Genomic DNA, 24,747 nt, shown 5'->3' on the forward strand with positions numbered 1-24,747 from the left:
CCCTGCTGTCTCCTCCCACCCTCCAGCCTTCCGGCTACTCCTCCTTTTCCCTTTCTTGTCCCCACCCACCCCCACCCCTGATCAGTCTGAAGAAGGGTTTCGGCCCGAAACGTTGCCTATTTCCTTCGCTCCATAGATGCTGCTGCACCCGCTGAGTTTCTCCAGCTTTTCTGTGTAACCTACAATATTTACAATGCTGTTGCAGTAATCCAATCAACTTCATGCATTTTACACTCCCTTGGAGGTCTTCTGCAGAAATCTCATTCATTCTGTCAATTCTCATACATTTCTTATCTGCAACATTGATGTGGGGCCCACACTTACCGGCACCATTCAGAAGCTTGTCGTACTTCTGCACAGTACATCAGACTTGACCAAAATGGCCAAACAATACATGTCCTTTACTAAATTTTGGTGCTATTACTGCTCTGATTTAGCCAGGATTTACAGGTAGAGAGGGAGAGGGAGGAGGGTAGAGTGGGTGAGGGAGGGTTGAAAGGGGGCAAGAGAGGGAGTGCAGATGTGGCAACTACCCTCCCTACCCCCTCCTCTCCCTCAATCTCCCCCGTCCTTCCTCACCTCCCCAGGATCTTCCCCCTCTCTTTCTCCTCTCCCCCAATCCCTTCTCTCTCTCTCTCCCTCTCCTTTCCTACCGCCGCAGCTGCTCCATATCTGCGAGGCCTCACCGCCAACGTGCCGACCCACCGTCGTGATGCCTCACCGCTGCCATCTCCATGCACGGAAATCATCATCAAAACATGGGGGGGAAACAATTCCTTGGCGGCACACATGCATGCGGCACACACGCGAGGCTTTGGCCGTGGGCCCTGTGGACGGTAACATCGGGGGCTGACTTGGTTGGTGACCGACTCCGAACTCCAGCAACAGCAGCTTCGTCAGCCCCGAATCGTGTGGCTTGAATCGGCCCGTTCGCGGGGCCTTTCATCGCCCGGCGGGGCTTCAACATCGGGAGCCTCGATCGCCTTGATGCAGCAATTTGATTTTAAGCCATGCTGGGCACTGAAAGGCCCCGCGAATGGGCCGATTCTGCCCATAGAAAGCGTCCGATAAAGTGCCGAATACAAAACATGGGCGGGGGGGAATCGTCCCCCCACCTCCCAAAGCATAGGGAGACCTGCCCCATGTCCCCCCCCCCCCCAGGATTTCCGCCCATGGCGGTCACGATGTCTCCTTCACCACTGCAGTCTCGACGCCTTTTTGATGGCCGCGAAAAACCCCATGTGGGGCGTAGAAGGCCGGATCGGATAAAGCGGAAAGTTAATTTCAATGAGGTCCTCCCCCTGACATCACTGGAAGCTGGTGGTCGACCACTCCCCCTTTGTGACATCACTCGAAGCGGGTTGAAGGTTTGCCGTTTAATAAGTTGGTTTTCACTATTTTTAAAACGCTATAACTTGTGAACTACAGCATGTAATGTGAAGTGGAGCAGTTTATTTTGTCAAAGGGGTTAATACGATTACTAATGCGTGAAAGCTTCTGCGCTAATGCGTGGCATTTTGATGAAGGTAGAAAGACACAGACAACACACACACGTATACATATACACAAGATGAGACTTTTAACAATATAGAGATGAGAGGCATAGATAGGGAGATAACCGGAGCCAATTTCCCAAAGAATTTGGAGAGGGTGCAGGAGAGGAATCCCAGAATGATGCCTGGATTGGAGGTTGTTAGTTACAAGGCAGTGTGAGGGGGGGGGGGGGGGGGGGGGGAGAGAAGGGGGTAGGGAGGAAGAGGGGGGGGGAGTGGGGGAGGGGAGGAGGAGGGAGAGTGGGAGAGGAGGGGGAATAGAGGGAGAGGAAGGAGGGGTTGATCCGACAATGACATCAGAATGGGATCTCAGCTCCCAATCAACAGTGTTGAGATAAGTTCCAGCCAGTGCAATGAGAGATTCCTTACATTGTTGTAAGTAGAGGCAGGGAGTGGAGGAGAAGAAATGTTATTTAAACGTTGTGTTTAGTGGGGGAGTGCGAAAGGGGAGGCAGTGACTGAGGGTAGGGAAAAAGGAGAGGGAAGGAGAGGTGATGGAGGGAGTGGGGGAGGAGAGGGGAGAGAAGGAGGAGGGTAAAGACGAGGGGGAGGGAGTGTAAGAGACTCGTCTGTGCTGTTGTCGGGTATGGGTGAGTGGTGGAATATTACGTTGGGGGGACGGGTACATCGCAAAGGAATCTCATTTAGATTTCTTGGGAGGAGGCTTTTCATTGTGGGGGGTGGAATTGCTGAGAGGTTTCATTTACTCCTTATTTATAAAATAATTACGATTGTGGGGAGGGGTGGGTTGGGGGCGGGGGCTCCCCGTTTCATTGTGGGGGGGTGGAGTAAGAGAGAGGTTTCATTTCCAGAATTTTCCATGCTAGGGGATGGGGTGAGTATTGTGGGGTATGGGTGAGTGGTGGAATATTACGTTGGGGGAACGGGGCCCAACGGGTCCCACTTGGTCTAGTTATCATTATTTATTTAATGTTTCACGTTTACACCAATCTCTCCACCACCACGAACAAGCAGCACAAGACGCGACAAGACAGACACCATTTTATGCAGATGCCGAGAAGTGTGATCAGCTCTGGCTGAACAACTAATCTTGTGTGTGGATTCGATAAGCAGAAGATTTAATGTCATAGTGTTATACAGTCATAGAGTGATACAGCATGGAAACAGGCCCTTTGGCCCAACTTGCCCACATTGGACAACATGTCCCAGCTACAATATTCCCACCTGTCCGTGTTTGGTCCATATCCCTCCAAATCTGACCGATCCATGTTCCTGTCTAGCTGTTTCTTAAACGTCGGGATAGTTTCTGCCTCAACTGCGATGAGTTGACCAGAACGAGACGTGGTGGAGACACAAGCAGGATGTGTGGGGCGCCTGGTTGGCCGCTGGCAGCTGGGATGACGTTGTTCTTGTTAAACGTTAACGGCTGATGCAACGACACGTTTGGCAGAGGGTGGAGAGGTCGCGGCTGACTCCGGCCAATGCTCCGTGGGAGGCAGTGATTGGTTGAATGTACGTGAGGGCAGACAATGAGGGGCAGGAGAAGCCGGGAGTCGGTATAAAAGGAGCGAGCGATGGCAGGAGATGAGAACAAGACCGACCCCGTCACCCTGTGTGGAGACTCCGGAGCTGGTAACCAACCCTGTGGATCCTTCAAGTGTCTGTGAGTGATGGGGGTGGGATTGTCTCTGTTCACTGTTCCCCCAGTTCAGAAGCCTGATAGCAGAGGGGAAGAAGCTGTTCCTGAGTCTGGTGGTGCGCGCTTTCAAGCTTCTGTACCTTCTGCTAGACAGGACCAGGGAGAAGGAGGAATGACTGGGGTGGGACAAGTGATGGAGTCATAGAGTCACAGCGAGACCTTCGGCCCAACTTGCCCGCGCCCACCAACTTGTCCCCATCAATACTAGACCCACCTGCCTGCGTTTGGCCCTTACCCCTCTAATCCTGTCCTATCAATGTACCTGTCTAACTGTTTCTTAATCATTGTGATAGTATCTGCCTCAACTACCTCTTCCGGCAGCTCGTTCCAAACACCCTCCACCCTTTGTGTAAAAAAGTCACCCCTCAGTTTTCCATGAAATCTTTCCCCCCCCCCTCGCCTTAAACCGATGTCCTCTGGTTCTCGATTCCCCAACTCTGGGCGGGTTCAGGGAATGCCATCATGAATCCTACTGAGTTGCAATAAGGTGACCCATTATTTCACCCACAGGAACATGGGACTGCAGAGATGGATAGGATTCATGGTCCTTGTGGAGATGGTGTGGCAAGTCTCCGCAACTGGAACAGGTCCGATCTCCAGAGAATGGGGAGAGGAAGCAAACTTGGCCGAGCGGAACGCACGGGCGTATTTCAAAGTCACCAATGAACAGCTTCCAAGATGCACGGACGAGTCAGATTCTGATGCCATCAGTCATCACCTATCAACGATTAACAAGAAGGTGCTCGTTGCATCTCTGGGCGGTTCTGTTACGTTGCCATGTAATATATCCAACCTTAAAAATCATCACAGGTTTGTTGAATGGATAAAAGATGGTGTTGAAATTGCCCATTTCCATGAGAGAGCGTATGCACATTATACGGGATCTGATGTTCACTGGAAGTTCGTGCATCACGACGTCTATATGACTCAGGACGCCACGTTGCTCCTGACAGGTGTAAAAGAGGAAGATACAGGGACGTATTCCTGTGTTTGGTCCGCGTATAGAGATAGACCGGTTTGTGAATTATTGATGCAGCTGATGATCTCTCACTGATTCAGCAGGGCCAGTCCCAGGGTCAGTAGCAAAGTCTAGTTTAGTTTAGTTTAGTTTCGTTCAGAGGTACAACAGGGAAACAAGCCCTTCGGCCCACAGAGTCAATGGGGACCAGTGATCACCCCATATACTAGTTCTATCCCACACATTAGATACAATTTACACTGACCAATTAACCTACAAACCTGCACGTCTCTGGGGTGTGGGACGAAACCGGAGCACCCGGATTCCAAAGAGGAAGGAAGATTCCAAGGGGAGTTAGGGGCGACCGTGGCAGACAAGGGAAGTCAGGGACACTATCAAAATAAAAGAGACCAGGTATAACGTTGCAAAGATGAGCGGAAAGCCAGGGGATTGGGTAACTCTTTTAAAGAGCAACAGAAGATAACTAAAAAAGCAATACGGGGAGAAAAGATGAGGTATGAAGGTAAGATAGCCAAGAATAGAAAGGAGGATCATAAAAGCTTCTTTAGATATGTGAAAAAAATTAGTTCAGACTAAAATTGGACTTTTATAGACTAAAAACTTTGGATCCGTCTTCACTAAGGAGAACACAAACAATCTCCCTGATGAACTAGTGGCCAGAGGATCTGGGGACAATGGAGAGCCAGTGGATGTAGTGTACCTGGACTTGCAGGAAGTATTTGATAAGGTCCCACATAGGAGATTAGTGGGCAAATTTAGAGCACATGGTATTGGGGGAAGGGCCTGTTTCCATATTGTTTGACTCTGACACTAAGTAGGGAATAGTAAAGGTATAAAGATGAGCAGCATGGAAGGTGTGAGCGTGGATCGCATGCAGTGAGGAGAACTGACCTTGCTTGCACCGGTAAATGTACGTTTAATTTAAATAAACTTTCTTCTGCCTGCCCTGAAAACAGCCGGTGTGAGTGATTCTTTGTACGCCAGCATTGAGTTGGGTGTGAACTTTGTGCAACTTTTGCTCACTACGGGCAACATCGCCGGATTAAAGGGCCTGTCCCACGAGCATGCGACTCCATGCGGCAAGCGCGACCTAACGTGGTCACTTGAGCCGTACGGCCTCGCGGGGCCGGTCCCACTTTGATCGCCGGAGCCGTATGGAGTTGTGTGGAGCTGGTCCCGACATCGCGCGGGGCTCTGAAAAACTGAATATGTTAGGATATGGAAACAGGTTCTTCGGCCCACCGAGTCTAACCCAACCAGTGATCACCCCTACACTAGTTCTAACCTACACACTAGGGACAATTTACTGAAGCCAATTAACCTACAAATCTACACGTCTTTGCAATCTGAAAGGAAACCAGAGCACCCGGAGGAAACCCACATGGTCACAGGGACAATGTACATACACTGTACAGACAGTGCCCGTAGTCACCATCGAACGGCCGAATGGCCTACTCCTGCACCTATTAGCTATGTTTCTATGTTTCTATGTTCAGCCTCGTGCAAGCAGAAACACTCCAAAAGGTCACGCTGTCCCAAGGACTCTTCCAGAAGATCGATAAAGGACCTCGTGGGGGCTGCCTTTTATAAGTCCCCGAACCTTGAGGGGCCGAACTACATAGGGGTGGTCTCTTTACAATCCAATCAAACATATTAATTACATCAGTATATTATAGACAGTTTCCCAGACCACTAACAGATCCCATACATTGTTTCAGGAGAAGCTTCTGGAAGATACTAACTTAACTTGAATAATGCAACATTTACCCTGGAATTCAAACAAACCTGCCAGGGCTCAACACTTTAGCCAATCAACAAGCAGTAGGATAACTGCCTGGCACATTATATACAATATTTACAATGATGTTACAGTAATCCAATCAACCATGCATTTACACTTCATTGGAGGTCATCTCCTTGCACGGAAATCGGCATCAAAACATGGGGGGGCACAATTCCATGGCGGCACACATGCACACGCGTGCATGCGGCATACACGCGAGGATTCGGCCGTGGGCCCTGTGGACGGTAACATCGGGAACTGACTTGGTTGGTGACCGACTCCGAACTCCAGCAACAGCAGCTTCGTCCGCCCCGAATCGTGGGGCTTGAATCGGCCCGTTCGCGGGGCCTTTCATCGCCCGGCGGTGGTTTCAACATTGGTATTGATGTGGATAGAGAACTGGCTGGCCTCTTAATCTGAGGAAAGACATTCTTGCCATAGAGGGAGTACAGAGAAGGTTCACCAGACTGATTCCTGGGATGTCAGGACTTTATGGCATACTGAGTTGGATGATCAGTATAATCATATTAAATGGCAGTGCAGGCACGAAGGGCCGAATGGCCTACTCCTGCACCTATTTTCTATGTTTCTATGGGAGCCTCGATCGCCTCGATGCTGCAGTTTGATTTTAAGCCGCTTGGGCGCTGAAAGGCCCCGCGAACGGGACGATTCTGCCCATAGAAAGCGTCTGATAAAGTCCGGAACACAAAACATGGGCGGGGGGGGAATCGTCCCCCAGCTCCCAAAGCATAGGGGACATGCCCCCTGTCCCCCCCAGGATTTCCGCCCATGGCGGTCACGATATCTCCTTCACCGCCGCAGTCTCGACGCCTCTTTGATGGCCGCGAAAAACTCCATGTGGGGCGTAGAAGGCCGGGTCGGATAAAGCGGAAAGTTAATTTCAATGAGGTCCTCCCCCTGACATCACTGGAAGCTGGTGGTCGACCACTCCCCCTTTGTGACATCACTCAAAGCGTGTTGAAGGTTTGCCATTTAATAAGTTGGTTTTCACTATTTTTAAAACGCTATAACTTGTGAACTACAGCATGTAATGTGAAGTGGAGCAGTTTATTTTGTCAAAGCCGTTAATACGATTACTAATGTGCGGAGGAGGGGAGGAGGAGGGTGTAGACGAGGGGGAGGGAGTGTAAGAGACTCGCGTGCGCAGTTGTGGGGTATGGGTGAGTGGTGGAATATTGCGTTGGGGGGACGGGTACATCGCAAAGGAATCTCATTTAGATTTCTTGGGAGGAGGTTTTTCATTGTGGGGGGTGGAATTGCTGAGAGGTTTCATTTACTCCTTATTTACAAAATAATTCCGATTGTGGGGAGGGGTGGGTTGGGGGCGGGGGCTCCCCGTTTCATTGTGGGGGGGTGGAGTAAGAGAGAGGTTTCATTTCCAGAATTTTCCTTGTGGGAGGGTGGGGTGAGTATTGTGGGGTATGGGTGAGTGGTGGAATATTACGTTGGGGGAACGGGGCCCAACGGGTCCCACTTGGTCTAGTTATCATTATTTATTTAATGTTTCACGTTTACACCAATCTCTCCACCACCACGAACAAGCAGCACAAGACGCAACAAGACAGACACCATTGTATGCAGATGCCGAGAAGTGTGATCAGCTCTGGCTGAACAACTAATCTTGTGTGTGGATTCGATAAGCAGAAGATTTAATGTCATAGTGTTATACAGTCATAGAGTGATACAGCATGGAAACAGGCCCTTCGGCCCAACTTGCCCACATTGGACAACATGTCCCAGCTACAATAGTCCCACCTGTCCGTGTTTGGTCCATATCCCTCCAAATCTGACCTATACCTGTTCCTGTCTAGCTGTTTCTTAAACGTCGGGATAGTTTCTGCCTCAACTGCGATGGGTTGACCAGAACGAGACGTGGTGGAGACACAAGCAGGATGTGTGGGGCGCCTGGTTGGCCGCTGGCAGCTGGGATGACGTTGTTCTTGTTAAACGTTAACGGCTGATGCAACGACACGTTTGGCAGAGGGTGGAGAGGTCGCGGCTGACTCCGGCCAATGCTCCGTGGGAGGCAGTGATTGGTTGAATGTACGTGAGGGCAGACAATGAGGGGCAGGAGAAGCCGGGAGTCGGTATAAAAGGAGCGAGCGATGGCAGGAGATGAGAACAAGACCGACCCCGTCACCCTGTGTGGAGACTCCGGAGCTGGTAACCAACCCTGTGGATCCTTCAAGTGTCTGTGAGTGATGGGGGTGGGATTGTCTCTGTTCACTGTTCCCCCAGTTCAGAAGCCTGATAGCAGAGGGGAAGAAGCTGTTCCTGAGTCTGGTGGTGCGCAATCAGGCTGATATTTCACTGAAGTCCGGAATAAATTTGCTCAAGTAGTTCACGATGCTAAGGAATCTCTGCAGACTGAGCACGTGTGTGGGTGCTGGGAGCTTGTTGATGGCACTGCTTTTCGCCGGATCAGTTTTTAGGCCGTCCTTAGTGAACACATGACCTATGGATTTCACCTCACTTACCCTGCATTTGCATTTTTTTAGGGTTTAGCTTGAGGTTGATGGCCTTGGCGCGATGCAGGACCTTTGTCAGATTTGCATTGTGATGTTCAACAGTTCGTCCTGCAACGAGGATGTCATCCACTACAATGGAGCATGGGTAACCCGCAAACAACTGCTCCATAGCTTGTTGAAATACTTCACTGGCAGAGCTTATGCCAAAAGGCATGCAAAGAAATTTGTAACGCCCGAACGGATTGCTAGGTGGTTAACTTAGAGGCGTTATGTTCCAGCGAAATCTGCCAGAATGAGCTCTTGGCATCTAGTACAGTGAATACAGTTGCCTCAGCCATCTGCACTGCAATCTTGTCCACAGTGTGCATGGGATAGTGAGGTCATTTAATGCCTGTGTTTAAGTCCTTATGGTTGATACAAATCCGTATTTCGTATTTATTCTCCTTCGTTGCCACAACCATGGTGGAGACCCAATCCGAGGGGTCAGCGACGGGAGCAATCACACCTAGAGATACCATTCCGTTGAGTTCACTTTGAACACGGTCCCGCAATAGCATGGGGAATCTTGTGAGCTGGACGGACAACTGGGATTATCTCAGGGTTAATGGTAATTGTGTACTTAGCAGGCAGCCTGCCCAGCTTGTCGTCAAAAAAAGTTTTGTATTGTGTCAGGGTTTGTTGGCTAAAGTCACAGGTTGTAGTCACATGACAAACAGAAAGGCTGAAGGAGACAAGTCCCAGGTCGTGACAAGCGTTGGCACCCAGCAGAGACGGCACATGCTCACGAACAACATAGAAACTCAGGTTGTGGACACGTGAGTTAAGACAGCAGCGTAACTCGACTTGACCGATAGGGTGCCCTGGACATCCTGCAAATGGGGGAAGGGAGGCAGTCGTAGGAGTGACGGTGTCTGTTTTTCGTAACTTTTTCAACACAGCTAGACAGATCACATTACATCTGGCCCCTGTGTCAACTTTCAGATAAAAGTTTTTGCCATTAATGAGCAAAGCGACCTTGGGGTCTAGTTGTTTGTGTATTGAGTCAGATGGGAATGCACATCACACTCAAAGCCTGCAAATCCGTGGGAGCTGGTTGAGAGCAAGTTCAACTGCAAGTTCTCATGGCCAAGTGAGTTAACAGATTGCCTTGTTTGAACTCTGTTGCTACGTGAGCGGCAGAATTTGATGAGATTATTCCTTTTGTTACAAAATCGACATAATTTTCCATACGCAGGGCAACGGTCACAAGCAGCAGCATGCGAACCCCCACAGTTAAAACAATTGTCTCATGATAGAGTTATCGGGCACTTGAGGAGAACGGTGAGAGATTTGTTAAGACAAGGCACTGACATACATCTCCACAGGCTCACCGTGTCTCTGGCTTCGGGAAAAGAACAAATGCCTCTCCATGACCAAGTTAGTGCGTAACTCACATAACTGTTGGAATTAGCGTGGTAGGCAATCAGGGTCACGGATAGACTCAGCGGGAACAATCTGGACACCAGCCGGGTCAAACCTAGCCAGTTCATAATGAAATCTTCTGGCACATCAAGCAGCTTCTGTGCCTGCTAGATTAAGAAGAATTAACGCTTGAACACCGGGAGCAGCAGTAGGGTGAGTTGCTTCAATGTAAAATGAGAAATCTTCTTCAAATATGCGCCACCTTTCTGCGAGATCTTCGTGGTGTTACACAGGATCTCTGGGTTTTCTGAGAGCAGAAGCCACAGTAATATATACCGGAGGAAACAACAAACTAAAATAAAAACAAGGAGTGAGTCCGTCCACTCTGACACCATGTCGATCTTCTGCTATTGGAATAACTTAAGTCACACACAGTGATTAAGATCCAAAGACTTTATTAGCGTTACAGCATAGGTAACTTCATCTTAATATGTAACTCAAGACTGAGGGTGGAAGGGCTGAGAAGCTTTCTGTTAAACTAGTGGGCATAGCTACAAAGTATGACTCACAACATGAGTGACACAGGGAAAGAACCCAGCACAAAGTTTAATGATTAGATTTGGATAACAAAAGATGGCCTTGTCGGTGGCACCTACATCACGTTAAATCTTAGTGCAATTGCATTTTTTTAAAAAGTTTAAAATTACCTACACAGTTGGGCACTATGGGTGAGTGGTGGAATATTGCATTGGGGGAACAGGTTGCATTGGGGGAATAGGTGAGTGGTGGAATCTTACATTGGGGAACGTGTTGCGTTGGGGGACTAAGCCTCCCGCGGGGGCTATGGGTGAGTGGTGGATTATTGCATTGGGGGAAGGGGTTACGTTGGGGGAACGGGTGGGTGGTGGATTTGGGTTGTGTTGGGGGAATGGATGAGTGGTGGATTATTTTGTTGGGGGATGGGGTCCAACGGGTCCCACTTGATCTAGACAACTATAAAATTCTTAAGGGATTGGACAGGCTATATGTTAGAAAAATGTTCCCAATGTTCGGGGAGCCCAGAACCAGGGGTCACAGTATAAGAATAAGAGGTAGCCCATTTAGGACTGGGATGAGGAAACAAAATTCACCCAGAGAGTTGTGAATCTGTGGAATTCTCTGCCACAGAAGGCAGTGGAGGCCAATTCACTGGAAGTTTTCAAGAGAGTTAGATTTAGCTCTTAGGGATAAAATAATCAAAGGATATGGGGAGAAAGCAGGAACAGGGTACTGATTTAGGATGATCAGCCATGATCATATTGAATGGCGGTGCTAACTTGAAGAGCCGAATGGCCTCTACTCCTGCTATTTTCTATGTTTCCATCTCCCTTTGGATCCCATACGATCTAATATTTCAGAGCAGCCTACCATGCGGTACCTTGTCTCATCTCTTGCTGAAACTCACATATACATCATATGCAGCTATGCCATCATCAACCTTTTTGGTCACATCTTTAAAAAAACTCATTCATATCTGTGAGACACTACCTCCTGTATACAAAACCATCTCTAATCAGCCCTTGTCCATCTAAACACATGTATAGATATCCCTCAGAAAACTCTGTAGTAACTTTCTCACCACAAATGTTCTGCTCATGGGGTTCTACATTTGTTACCTTACACCATGCTCACTGGCCCAAGTGCTGCGGTGCAGCTGCTGTAGTGAAACCTGTGTGTGACGTGAGGACTAGGACTTAGATCTGACCAGATGCCCTGGACCTTGCTTCATCATTGGCTGAGATCACACCAGTCACAGCAACTCCACTTTTGTTCAGCTTCTAAACATTGGCCGGTGTGGGCAAGTCGGGCCGAAGGGCCTGTTTCCACACTGTATCACCCTATGACTCTAAAGATGGAAATGCCAATGACTAGAGAGCACAGTTTTAAGGTCCGGTGGGCGGCGCGACTCTCGTCAGCAGCGGCCTCTGCAGTCTGTCCGCGGTTTATTATTTTTTGTCTGTGTTTTAATGTAGTTTTTGTTATTTTTTGTTGGGGTGTGTGTGTGGGGGGAAAAACTTTTTAAATCTCTCCCTGCACTGGAGACCCGACCTTTTTTCGTCGGGTTTCCGTTGTCGTTGGGGCCGCAACGAGGAGCGGCCTCCAACAGGAAGAAGCCGGGGACTCTGGTGCTACGACTCACCGTCGCCGTCGCGGGGCTGGCCGAGTCCGGAGCGGGTGGAGCGGTGGAGGAGCGCTGCTGCTGCTGCTGCTGCTGCTACCGGAGAGTCGGAGGCTCCAACGGCAGGTCTGTGGACGGTGGCACCGGGAGCCCGCGGCTCCCTGGAGGGAGACCGCTTTTCAGGGCTCTCGCAACGGCGACTTCCCCCGTCCGAGTTGCGGGGTCGGAGAGCTCCTGGAGCGGGGCCTTTACAGCACCACCCCGCGAGGCTTGGAATGGCCGCGGGACTCTGCGAGCGCACGCCGGGGGCTCTAACACCAAGACCCGGTGTGCGACCTTGCACCACCCGGCGTGGCTTTAATGGCCGTGGGACAATCGCCATCGCCAGCCGGGGGCTTTGACTTTGACTCTGACATCGGGGGGGGGGGGAGAGTGCAGTGGAGAGATAAGTGTTTTTGGCCTTCCATCACAATGATGTGATGGATGTTTATGTAAATTATGTTGTGTTGTTGTGTCTTGGGTCTATTTGTTTGTAATGTATGGCTGCAGAAACGGCATTTCGTTTGGACCTCAAGGGGTCCAAATGACAATTAAATGTATCTTGTATCTTGTATCTTGAAGGTGAAAGGGCAAAGCTTAAAGCAGATGTGCAGGGCAGTTATTTGACACAGTGGGTGGTGGGTGCCTGGCACGTGCTGCCAGGGGTGGGGGTGGTGGAGGCAGATATGATATGGCATTTAAGAGACATTTGGATAGGCACATAAATATGCAGGGATTGGAGGGATGTAGATATGTGCAGGAAGATTAGAGTTGGTCTTGGCATCATGTCCAGCACACACGTTATGGGCCGAAGGGCCTGTTCCTGTGCTGCACTGTTCTATGTTCTACAACAGTAACTAAACTATGAACCATGGATTGTTTTTGGATGCACGAAGGACTTTAGACTTTTTGCACTAGTATTGGGGTTATAAATTAATTGATTTTTTTGTTTATTAAATGTTCTCTATGAGTACGGTGTTTCCAAGCCTGTTCTGCTGCTTCAGGTAACGGCCCTGTCCCACGGTACGAGTTCATTCCAAGAGCTCTCCCGAGTTTGCCCTGATCTGAACTCGGAGATTTACGGTAATGGCCGCTCGTCGGTACTCGGGGCTCTCGTGGACTATTATCAACATGTTGAAAAATCTTCACGAGTCTTCCCGTGCTTACCTGCCGTTAGCGAGTCTTCCTGAGTACCTGCCGTTAGCGTTACAAGCCGCTAAGAGACGTCCCCGCTCCGTTCATTCTCCGTGCTTATCACGAGTTTGATTTTTTTTAAACTCGGGAGAGCTCTTGGGATGAACTTGTACCGTGGGACAGGGCCATAAGGATTTCATAGTCCCATTGTTGGTACATACGACAATTAAACACTCTTGCCTCTAGACTCTTGATACCTGAGACCATATGATCCACCTAACTTCACCGCCAAACATCCTCTCTTGCCCGGTTCTGTTGAAGGATCTTCATTCTGAAACGTTGCCTCTGTTGCTCCCCCTCAGATGCTGCCTGACCCACTGTGTGTCTCCCACATTCCCCTTTATTTTTGTTCCTGTTCTCAACATCTGCGGACTCCTGATTTTCCACATGTTGTTCCGTCCCCGTGTGGTCATGAACAATGTTGGACACAGCTCATAGAAGCCGGCGATGTTGCCCGTAGTGAGCAAGAGTTGCACAAAGTTCACACCCAACTCAATGCTGGCGTACAAAGAATCACTCACACCGGCTGTCTTCGAGAGAGTTTATTTCCATTAATGATACATTTACCGGTGCAAACAGGGTCAGTTCTCCTCACTGCATGCGATCCACGCTCACACCTTCCACGCTGCTCATCTTTGTACCTTTACTATTCCCTACTTGGTATCATAGCACGAAAACAGGCCCTTCAGCCCAACTCGCCCATGCAGACCCATATACCCCATCTAAGCCAGTCCTCAGCCACCCCATCAAATAATTCCTATCCATGGATCCATCCAAGTGTCTATTAAATGTGGTTTTAGTGCCTGCCTCCACTACCTCCTCTGGCAGCTCGTTCCATACACCCACCACCCTCTGAGAAAAATGTTGCCCCTATTTATATAGAGTTTGCACGTTCTCATTGTGGATGGTTTTGTGTATGTTTGCAGGTTAATTGGTCAGTGTAAATTGTCCGTAGTGTGTGGGACAAAACTGGTGTATGGGGTGATCACTGGTCCCCATTGACTCTGTGGGCCGAAGGGCCTGTTTCCCTGCTGTACCTCTGAACTAAACTAAACTAAACTAGACTTTGCTACTGACCCTGGGGCGGGCCCTGTTGAATGAGTGGAAGCTTTCAATCCATTAACAGCCAGGTCTCTTCTTCACACTTCCCATAATTATAAGTGGTCCAACGGCAGGAATATATCGCCTCATCGTCCTCTTGTGCCTGTGTAAGGACCAACGAGGCGTCCCGATGCATGATGACGTTTTGATACACGAACCACCGATGGACATCAGACCTTTGATATTTCGCAAAGGTCCTAAATGTGGCAATGGAAACACCATCTTTACTCCACGAAACAGAGCCCAGTGCACCGTAATCTTTGGATATTTTACAGTACAGCGTTACAGAATTACCCGGAGATGCAATGATCACACTATGTCTAGTTAGGAGAGGCTGACCTAGCCTGCCCTGGCAGTCTGGAAACCGATCTTCATTGACCTGCCGAGGCTCCCGTGCGTTCCACCCGGGCAAGTTTGCTTCCTCTCCCCATTCTCTGGAGATCGGACCTGTTCCAGTTGCGGAGACTTGCCACACCATCTCCACAAGGACCATGAATCCTATCCATCTCTGCAGCCCCATGTTCCTGTGGGTGAAACAATGGGTCACCTTATTGCAACTCAGTAGGATTCATGATGACATTCCCTGAAGCTGCTGCCACCACACTGGGCAATGTCGCTGTGCAGCTTCTACAGCTCCCGCCTGGTTTAGTTTAAGTTGCTTTGACCTGTCGTGGACCAACAACATTGAAGTGGCAGCCAAGGAGGCACACCAATGTATCTACTTCCTCAGAGACAGAGGAAATACGACAAGTCTCCAATGTCTCTTAGGACCTTCTACAGATGCACCACAGAGAGCAGGCTGTGGGGTTACATCACAATTTGGTTTGGGAACAGCTCTGAGCCCAAGATCACAAGAAATTGCAGAGTTGTGGATGGAGCCCAGTCCATCACACAGACCACACTCCCCACCAGTTACTCCATCTACAACCAAAAAAATCAAAGACTTGTCCCACCCCGGTCATTCCTCCTTCTCCCTGGTCCTGTCTAGCAGAAGGTACAGAAGCTTGAAAGCGCGCACCACCAGACTCAGGAACAGCTTCTTCCCCTCTGCTATCAGGCTTCTGAACTGGGGGAACAGTGAACAGAGACAATCCCACCCCCATCACTCACAGACACTTGAAGGATCCACAGGGTTGGTTACCAGCTCCGGAGTCTCCACACAGGGTGACGGGGTCGGTCTTGTTCTCATCTCCTGCCATCGCTCGCTCCTTTTATACCGACTCCCGGCTTCTCCTGCCCCTCATTGTCTGCCCTCACGTACATTCAACCAATCACTGCCTCCCACGGAGCATTGGCCGGAGTCAGCCGCGACCTCTCCACCCTCTGCCAAACGTGTCGTTGCATCAGCCGTTAACGTTTAACAAGAACAACGTCATCCCAGCTGCCAGCGGCCAACCAGGCGCCCCATGATGCAATGACACGTTTAGCAGAAGGTGGAGAGGTCGCGGCTGACTCCAGCCAATATGTGGGACACGTTGTCAACTGTTGGGACAGCTTTGATGACCACACTCTCGTTAGTAATTAACGGCGGCTGACTAGCAACCACACGGAGACAAGTCTGGGCACCAACCTGTGGATGACAGTGTTTGCTTGACACCAGTTTGTATTGGGGTGGCACAGTGGTAGCATAGCAGTAGAGTTGCTGCCTCACAGCGCCAGAGACCCGGGTTCGATCCTGACTACGGGTGCTGCCAACCCGTGACAACGGCCAGACAACGGCCAGGCAACGGTCATTCTTCACCTGGTTATATTGTAACGTTTCATTCTTAATTGTTAACTGTATATCGTGTTGTAACTTGTGAGCAAGGCAACAAGGCAAATTCTTGTATGTATACATACTTGGCTAATAGCATTTATTCAATTCAATTCATAGCAACTGAAATTGCTGACATAAATTGATAAACTGTTTAGGGGAATTTTGAAGGATGAGAGGAGGACCTCATTGAAACTTACCGAATAGTGAAAGGCCTGGACAGAGTGGATATGGAGCGGATGTTTCCATTATTTACAGAGTCCAGGCCAAGAGGGCACAGCCTCAGAATAAAAGGAAGTACCGATAGGAAGGAGATGAGGAGGAATTTCCTTAGTCAGACGGTGGTGAATCTTTGGAATTCATTGCCACAGATGGCAGTGGAGGCCAAGTCATTGGGTATTTTTAAAGTGGAGATTGACAGATTCTTGATTAGTACGGGTGTCAGAGGTTATGGGGAGAAGGCAGGAGAATGGCGTTGAGAGGGAGAGATAGATCAGCCGTGATTGAACGGCGGAGTAGACTTGATGGGGCAAATGGCCTAATTCTGCTCCTGAAACTGATGCACATGAACAGATACAAAGTACGCTGTTATCTGTTTGAAATTATGGCTTTATTTTATTGTTTTAACAGCAACAATTCTCTTTGTGATGGACAAACGATCGGTGGTGGAAGTTCCCGGTTGTTTGTCGAGCGCAGTCTGCAACAGAAAGATCATCTTAGAATTCTCACAACCAGGAAGGATGTCTACACATCAGATCAAAAACAATATCTAAAGTACGTCTTTATTTTAAAGTTTCTAGTTTAGTTTAGTTTATTATCACGTGGACCGAGGTGCAGTGAAACGTATTTTTGTTTGCGTGCTATCCTGTCAGTGGAAAGACTACACATGATTACAGTCCAGCCGCCCACAGTGTACAGATACAGGATGAAGGGGTTAATGTTCAGTGTGAGGTAAAGTCCGACCAGAGATAATCCAAAGTGTGATGGGGCTACGCAGCAGGGAGACAGGCCGTTCAGTGCATACCTGACCCTCACTCATTTCCCCCAACATTCCCATCAGTTCTCCCCAGATTCCAACCCTCACCTACACACGAGGAGCAATTTACCGAGGGCCTGTCAACCTACAACCCTGCGCAACTTTGGGATGTGGGAGGAAACCGGAGCTCCTGGAGAAAAACCCACGCGGTCATGGGGAGAACGTGCAAACTCCGTCACCCAGAGAGTTGTGAATCTGTGGAATTCTCCGCCACAGAAGGCAGTGGAGGCCAATTCACCGGATGTTTTCGAGAGAGAGTTGGATATAGCTCTTAGAGCTAATGGAATCAAGGGATGTGGGAGAAAGCAGGAATGCGGTACTGATTTTGGATGATCAGTCATGATCGTATCGAATGGCGGTGCTGGCTCGAAGGGTTCTAACTCCACACACAGACAGCTCCGGTAGTCAGGATTGAACCTGTCTCTCTGGAGCTGTGAGGCAGCAGCTCCACCCGCTGCACGGCTACATTTTCTGGAGTGGTCGCCTGTTTTCTGGCCCTTGCCCATCCCCACCACCGCACTCTTCTCTCCAGGCTGCCCGTTATCAGGGGACAACTCCATGAAGCCAGGGACCCAGAGAGGAGGTGACACGGTGGCGCAGCGGGAGACACACCGCTTACATATCTTACAGCGCCAAAGACCCCGGTTCCATCCTGACCACGGGCGCTGTCTGTACAGAGTTTGTACCTTCTCTCCGTGACCGCGTGGGTTTTCTCCGGGTGCTCCGGTTTCCTCCCACATTCCAAAAACATACAGGTTTGTCGGTTAATTGGTTTCTGTAAATTGTAAATTGTCCCTAGTGTGTAGGATAGTGTTAGTGTACGGGGTGGCATGGTCTCGGTGGGCTGAAGGGCCTGTTTTTGTGCTGTTTCTCTAAAGACTAGAGGTGACTCTGCTGGGTGAAAATACTATGACCAATGACCAGTCACATACTACTCTTGTGTTTCTTACCCCATGAGCAGTGTGGAAGGGCAAGTAGGGTCAGTATGGACTTGTTGGGCTGAAGGGCTGGTTCTGAACTGTATGACCCGATGCCCAGTATAGAGTGTGAGGTCGGCAAGCACTCACCTTCTGCCATTAAGGCCAGTTGCAACATTTACAGGATAAATCGAAGACTAATCCAGTGGCACAGCTCTTCAGGTAGGTCCGACCATTGGCGCACTGGTAGAACTTGTTCTTGTCCTTGGGATCAGCGAAGGTACCGTTGGCTTTGCCCTTACAGAAGCCACTGCCTCCACCACCGCTGCTGCCACCGCCTCCACCACCACTAGGGGCATCAGTAGGTGGAACCGCCGGCGCCAATGTTGTCTTGGATGGGACGCAAGCTGCAAAGAAACACAGTTCGTTATAAGTTCATAAGCTCTCCTCAATTCATAGGAGAATTAGCCCATTGGGTTTACTCCACTATTCAATCATGGCTGATCTATCACTCCCTCTCAACCCCATTCTCCTGCCTTCTCCCCATAAACCCTGACACCAGAACTAATCAAGAATCTGTCAATCTGAAATACCCGTTGACTTGGCCTCCATATCCATCTTAGTTCATGTAGAAACAAGGAACAGCAGATGCAGGTCTACAAAGTGTGAATATCCCAGTCAATAGGATGATGCCACTGAACCTCCCTCTCACCAACTCCTGAGCGGGGTCCTGACCTCCCATCCACCCCAGATGCTGGTCTATAAAAAGAGACACAATGTGCTGGAGTAACAGTTGCTTGTTCCCTATACCCACTGTGGAAAACATAGCTACATACCTAGTCCTACCACTATCTGCCTCCACCACCACCCCTGGTAGCATGTTCCAGGCACCCACCACCCTCTGTGTGAAAGACTTGTCCTGCACATCTCCATTACCTCCAGAGATGCCAAGGCCAGAGTGCAGAGTGTTGATGAGGGGGTAGGGTCCCTGGTGACAGAAGGCACCAGAGAAGTCATCCAGAGCCAGATCCCAGACCATAGCTCCTCCAAAGTTGTTCTTCTTCAGCCACGCAACCTGGAAGACACAGTTCACATCTTTACACCAACATCCCTCAGTCAATAATGGCTTCTACAATGCGCTGTAGAAAGCTTTCTATCGGGATTCATCACAGCACGGTTTGGGAATGGCTCCATCCGAAACACGCAAGAAATTGCAGCAAGTTGCTGACGCAGCCCAGACCGTCACACAAACCAACCTCCCTTCCGTTGACTCCATCTACACCTCACTCTGCCTCAGCAAGGCCACCCGTATAATCGAGGACCAGTCTCGCCCAAGCACCAGAGAAATAAAAACAGAAATTCCACGTTTCCTCGATGTGAATCATTTCATGAGGGCAGCACGGTGGCGCAGCGGTAGAGCTGCTTTGCTGCCACACAGCGCCAGAGACCCGGTTTCGATCCTGACTACAGGTGCTGTCTGTATGGAGTTTGTACGTTCTCCATGCGACCTGCGTGGGCTTTCTCCGGGTGCTCAGGTTTCCTCCCACACTCCAAAGACATACAGGTTAGTAGATTAATTGTCTTCGGTAAAATTCCTGGTGTGTGTAGTACAGTGCCCAGTGTGTGGGGATCGCTGGTCGGCCCGGACTCGATGGGCCGAAGGGCCTGTTTCCAGCTGTACCTCTAAACTATACTAAACTAAAGGTTACTCCCTGCCTTCCTCACACAGTCCCGCCCCAATGGAAATATATTAAATCCCTAGAGAACAAATGTCAGACCCAAATCAAAAATGTCCATGTTTAAAGCACATTCTAAAGAGCATAGCATCAATTTTAACGGCGACTTAAACTTGTTTGAACTGCATAACAAAGCATGATCATCACTTAACATCCAAGGGAAGGCACAGATCTAAGGCAAATGTGACTTACTTTATAAAATAGAAATAATCATTTTATTCATGTGATAGGAGCAGAATTAGGCCATTCGGCCCATCAAGTCTACTCCGCCATTCACTCTGCCATTCACTCTAGTCTACTCCGCCATCAAGTCTACTCCGCCATGGCTGATCTATCTCTCCCTCCTAACCCCATTCTCCTCCCTTCTCCGCATAACCCATGACACGCGAACACCATGAATTTATGGTGAGCTGGAAATTTTATGCAGAATGTTAACGACAAAAGATTCTAAGGATTTTGAAGCATAATTCTGGAGTTCACTGTTGGAAACTCTGCAGTAGATATTGAGATAAACGAGACCACGGTGGTTCACGCAGGAAGGGTGGAACATCGATGGTCAGATGTACCTTGTCTCCGAAGCTCTTGACGTTGTCATAGCCGACCCATATTCCACTCTTGAAGGCGTACGGGGTGTCTTGTGGGGCGTTCCATTCGCTGGTGGCACCGTTCAGGAACCCGCAGATCTGCCCAGAGACGGAGATGTTAGGGACCAATCTTGTCGAGTTGGAAAAAAATCATGAGAGGAACCGATCAGGTAAACGCAAACGCAGAGACGGCGAATCGAGAACAAGAGGACATGGGTGAGGGAGAAAGATTTAATAGGAATGGTGCTGGCTTGAAGGGCCGAATGGCCTACTCCTGCACTTATTGTCTATTAAATCTGAGGGGTAACCATTTGACTCCAAGGGTGGTGGGTGGTGATAGTGACAAAGGCTGGAGGGGAACAGGAGACGAAATAGTGTCAGATACTGAGACGAGAGGGGAAGAGAGATGTGGAGAGAGGTGCAAAGAGAGGAGGAAAGAGGTGAGAGAGATATAGGTTAAGAGAAGGGAGAAAGACATGAAAGAGAAAGATAGAAAGAGGAGAGGAGAGAAAGATGTATAAAGAGCGATATATCCAGAAAGTGGAGGAGAGATATAAAGCCGGAGGGAGGGATGTGGTGAGAAGGAGATAGTGGGGAGGGCAAAGAGGAAGGGGAGGATAGAAGGGAAATGGGGATCTCTTGAGGAGGGGAACGGAGAACATGGGTGTGCGATGTTTCGGGTGGAGATCCTTCCTCAGGCTGCAGCACCTTGTGTCCATCTATGTTGTGTGTGGTTATTCAGTATTGGATTGGAAGATAACATTGAGTAAAGAGCCACGCGGTTGGATTGGTCGGTAGGTACAGTACCTCATAGTAGGCCAGGAAGCCGGCTTGGCGGGTGAATTTGCCGGCTGGACCAGCGCCTCCTGCTGGGGCACCCACAGCCGTGCTGGACGAGGTCAGTCTGAATGTGTGTCCATAGGTGGGGAAACCCACATTCAACTTCTCCACTGGAGCCCCCTTGCTCTTCCAGTAGTTCATGGCGTATTCCTGCAGGGACACAGTTGGCATCAAAGGCTCATGTTTACGTTTAGGTTTATTATTATCACCTGTACCGAGGCACAGTGAAAAGCCCAAACAGATCAGATAATACCGTACATGAATACAATCAAATCAAACTCGGGTACAATAGGTAGAACAAAGGGGAAGATACAGAGTGTAGAATATAGTTCTCAGCATCGTAGTGCATCAGTTCCAGAGACAAAGTCCAATGTCCGCAATGGGGTAGAGGTGAATCGGACAGCACCCTAGCCTATGGAAGGACCGTTCAGAAGCCTGATAGCAGAGCGGAAGGAGCTGTTCCTGAGTCTGGTGGTGCGCGCTTTCAAGCTTCTGTACCTTCTGCTAGACAGGACCAGGGAGAAGGAGAAATGACTGGGGTGGGACAAGTCTTTGTTCTGTTGGCTGCTTTTCTGAGGAAGCGTGAAGTGTAGATGGAGCTAATGGTGGGGAGTGTGGTCTGTGTGATGGACTGGGCTCCATCCACAACTCTGCAATTTCTTGTGGTCTTGGGCTCAGAGCTGTTCCCAAACCTAGTTGTGATTCAACTCCACAGTCTGCTCCCCGTGGTGTATGGAACAGTTATATGGACTTGACAAAATGGGTTTATTTATTCGGAGAGAGGAGTTGAAAAAGTTGAGCAGGATTTATTTTTCTTGAGCACTTACCACATTGAAGTAGAGGTTGGTTGTATCCTGGTTATTAGGCAGGGGATAGAGGGGGCTGTTCTCTCCAGTAACGTGGCTCCAGGGACCATAGAAATCGTAGGTCATCACGTTGAAGAAGTCAACTACCCTGCAAGAGAGGAGACGGGTCACCCTGATACTCCATGCACCAAATTAACATCAGAATGCAGAACAGTACAACACAGGAACAGGCCCTTCTGCCCACAATGTCCGTGCCAAACATGACGGCAAGATACACTCATCTCCTCCGTCTACACGTGATCCATATCCCTCCATTCCTTGTATATCTACAAGCCTCTTAAACACCACTATCGTATCTGCCTCCACCACCACCACCCCTGGCAGCGCGTTCCTGGCACCCACCACTATCTCTGTAAAAAAAAACATGCACATCTCCTTTAAACTTGAACATGATGCCAAGTCCATCACTTATCTACCTGCATATCACCAACATCCCTCCATGCCTGGCATGATCATGTGCCTATCTAAAGGTCTTTTAAATGCCACTAAGATATCCGTTTCAACCACCACCTCAGCAGGTTCTGACTGTCTACACTATCTATGCCTCTAGTGATTTTATAAATTTCTATCAAGTCTCTCCTCAACCTCTGACGTTCCAGAGGAAACAATGTAAATTTGTCCAACCTCTCCCTGTAGCTAATCCCCTCTAATCCAGGCAGCGCTCTGGTAACTCTCCTCTGAACCGTCTCTAAAGCCTCCACATGCTTCCTGTAATGGAGACGACCAGACCTGCACGCAATGCTCTAAATGCCTCCTGGCTAAAGACCTACAGAGCTTCAAGTTGGCTTCCTGACTCTCACACTCAATGCCCCGACTGATGAAGGCATTGAATGCATTAGGGTTGTGGATGGATCTCAATCACCGTGCTGGAAGCTCCCACCATTGAAATTGTGGAGCCATGAAAAACTAGTTCAAATACGACGTCAAACTCGCTAAACGCCCACAGGAAAAAGTTGGGTTTCTTTGCATGTGGAAGGACACTCACTGGCCGAGCTGAGGAACCTCGTAGCCAGTATCGATGTTGTTCTTCCCACCAGCAACGGCAGCCGAGAGCAGCAGTCGTGGCTTTCCTGCGCTTTTCCCTTCGGCCTCGAAGGCAGCCATCAGCTCCTGTGGGTCAGAGAGATCGAGGGCTCCTTTAGCAAGAGGTCAAGTCTAGTCTTAGGAAGGGTCCCGACCCGAAACATCGCCTATCCTCTTTCCTCAGAGATGCTGCCTGACCCGCTGAGTCACTCCAACACTTTGTGTCAATTTCAATTTTAGTTTAGTTTAGTCTAGAGTAACTCAGCGGGTCAGGCAGCATCTGTGGAGAACATGGATAGGTGACGTTTCACAGAGTGCTGGAGTAACTCAGCGGGTCAGGCAGCATCTGTGGAGAACATGGATAGGTGACGTTTCACAGAGTGCTGGAGTAACTCAGCGGGTGCAGCAGCATCTATGGAGCTAAGGAAATAGGCAACGTTTTGGGCCAAAACCCTTCCGGGTTTCGCCCCGAAACGTTGCCTATTTCCAGAAGGGTTTCGGCCCGAAACGTTGCCTATTTCCTTAGCTCCATAGATGCTGCTGCACCATAACTCAGCGGGTCAGGCAGCATCTGTGGAGAACATGGATAGGTGACGTTTCACAGAGTGCTGGAGAACTCAGCGGGTCAGGCAGCATCTGTGGAGATAAAGGATAGGTTTGACCTGAGTTTGGCCCATTTATTTTAAAGAAACTCATAGTGAGATGTACTTGACCGAACCTGAGCCAGGACAGTGTAGAGATGCTTGTCAACGGGAGGACTTCCTCGAGATCCAGGATATTCCCAGTCGATGTCCAGACCGTCAAAGCCGTACCCTCTCAGGAAGGCGATGACTGACTTGATGAAGATTTGCCGAGTTCCTGATGAGGCGACCATCGCGGTGAATCTGCAGGAGGGATGGATGTGGGGAGAGGAGTTAGAAATTAAATGGGCCGGAGACACAAGGAACTGTAGTAACGGCCGCTGTACTCAGTGACCCAGTGAATCTGCTGTTATATCCTATCGTGTACAGATTCACCCTCGCCTTCATTAAATGTTCGTGATAAAAAAATTACTCCTTTCTCCTGCTATTATCCCAAGTTTCATGTGAAATTATTATATCTGAAAATGACATTTAGTTCAGAGATACGGCATGGAAACATGCCCTTCGGCCCCCCCAGTCTGCACCGACCAGCGATCCCCGCTCACTAACACTATGCTACACACACAAGGGACAATTTACATTTATAATAAGCCAATTAACCTACAAATTTGTACGTCTTTGGAGTGTGGGAGCAAACTGAAGATCTCTGAGAAAACCCAGGTCACAGGGAGAACATACAAACTCCGTACAGACAGCGCCCATAGTCAGGATCGAACCTGGGTCTCTGTTGCTGTAAGCGCTGTAAGGCGGCAACTCTACCGCTGTGCCACACACTATTGAAAGGATTCTTTCGTAAAATTATGTTCTTTTACTGTTTGGCAATCAATATTCTATATTGTTCAAATTGCAAACTGCGCTGTTTAATAATACTACTGAAACAGTTCACTGTAAAATTATCCCCTCAATATTTATCTCTGTGTATATCATTACCAAACACACCCACTGTTCACGTCAGACACATGAAACTGCAGGTGCCAGTTTACTAAAAGAAAAG

The 24,747-nt window shown here is 49.2% G+C and overlaps 3 protein-coding genes across 5 annotated transcripts in view; 1 reads left to right on the forward strand and 2 right to left on the reverse strand.

The window, feature by feature from the left end:
- The first annotated feature begins 2,808 nt into the window (after positions 1-2,808).
- LOC129708938 (uncharacterized) lies at positions 2,809-5,145 on the forward strand. The gene is made up of 2 exons (XM_055655017.1): positions 2,809-3,177; positions 3,724-5,145. The coding sequence occupies exons 1-2, from the start codon at positions 3,089-3,091 to the stop codon at positions 4,265-4,267; spliced, it is 633 nt and encodes a 210-aa protein (XP_055510992.1). The 5' UTR covers positions 2,809-3,088; the 3' UTR covers positions 4,268-5,145.
- Positions 5,146-13,047: 7,902 nt separating this feature from the next.
- On the reverse strand, positions 13,048-15,755 carry LOC129708946 (uncharacterized). Its single transcript, XM_055655023.1, has 2 exons — positions 15,468-15,755; positions 13,048-14,881 (listed from the first exon to the last, which is right to left on the reverse strand). Exons 1-2 carry the CDS (start codon positions 15,554-15,556, stop codon positions 14,368-14,370), a joined length of 603 nt encoding a protein of 200 aa, XP_055510998.1. The 5' UTR covers positions 15,557-15,755; the 3' UTR covers positions 13,048-14,367.
- A 947-nt stretch (positions 15,756-16,702) lies between these two features.
- Positions 16,703-24,747, reverse strand: part of LOC129708931 (acidic mammalian chitinase-like) — a 45,615-nt gene continuing 37,570 nt past the window's right edge. For all 3 annotated transcript variants that reach the window (XM_055655005.1, XM_055655003.1, XM_055655004.1), the window contains exons 6-13: positions 23,831-23,996; positions 23,075-23,199; positions 22,051-22,177; positions 21,191-21,373; positions 20,366-20,482; positions 19,000-19,138; positions 18,214-18,470; positions 16,703-16,807 (exon numbers count right to left, since the gene is read on the reverse strand). In XM_055655005.1, coding sequence (XP_055510980.1) covers positions 18,223-18,470; positions 19,000-19,138; positions 20,366-20,482; positions 21,191-21,373; positions 22,051-22,177; positions 23,075-23,199; positions 23,831-23,996 — 1,105 coding nt within the window. In that variant the 3' untranslated portion in view covers positions 16,703-16,807; positions 18,214-18,222. The remainder of the gene's footprint in view (positions 16,808-18,213; positions 18,471-18,999; positions 19,139-20,365; positions 20,483-21,190; positions 21,374-22,050; positions 22,178-23,074; positions 23,200-23,830; positions 23,997-24,747) is intronic.

This window comes from Leucoraja erinacea, chromosome 24 (assembly GCF_028641065.1).
Source record: "Leucoraja erinacea ecotype New England chromosome 24, Leri_hhj_1, whole genome shotgun sequence".
In the NCBI taxonomy this organism is placed as follows: domain Eukaryota; kingdom Metazoa; phylum Chordata; class Chondrichthyes; order Rajiformes; family Rajidae; genus Leucoraja; species Leucoraja erinaceus.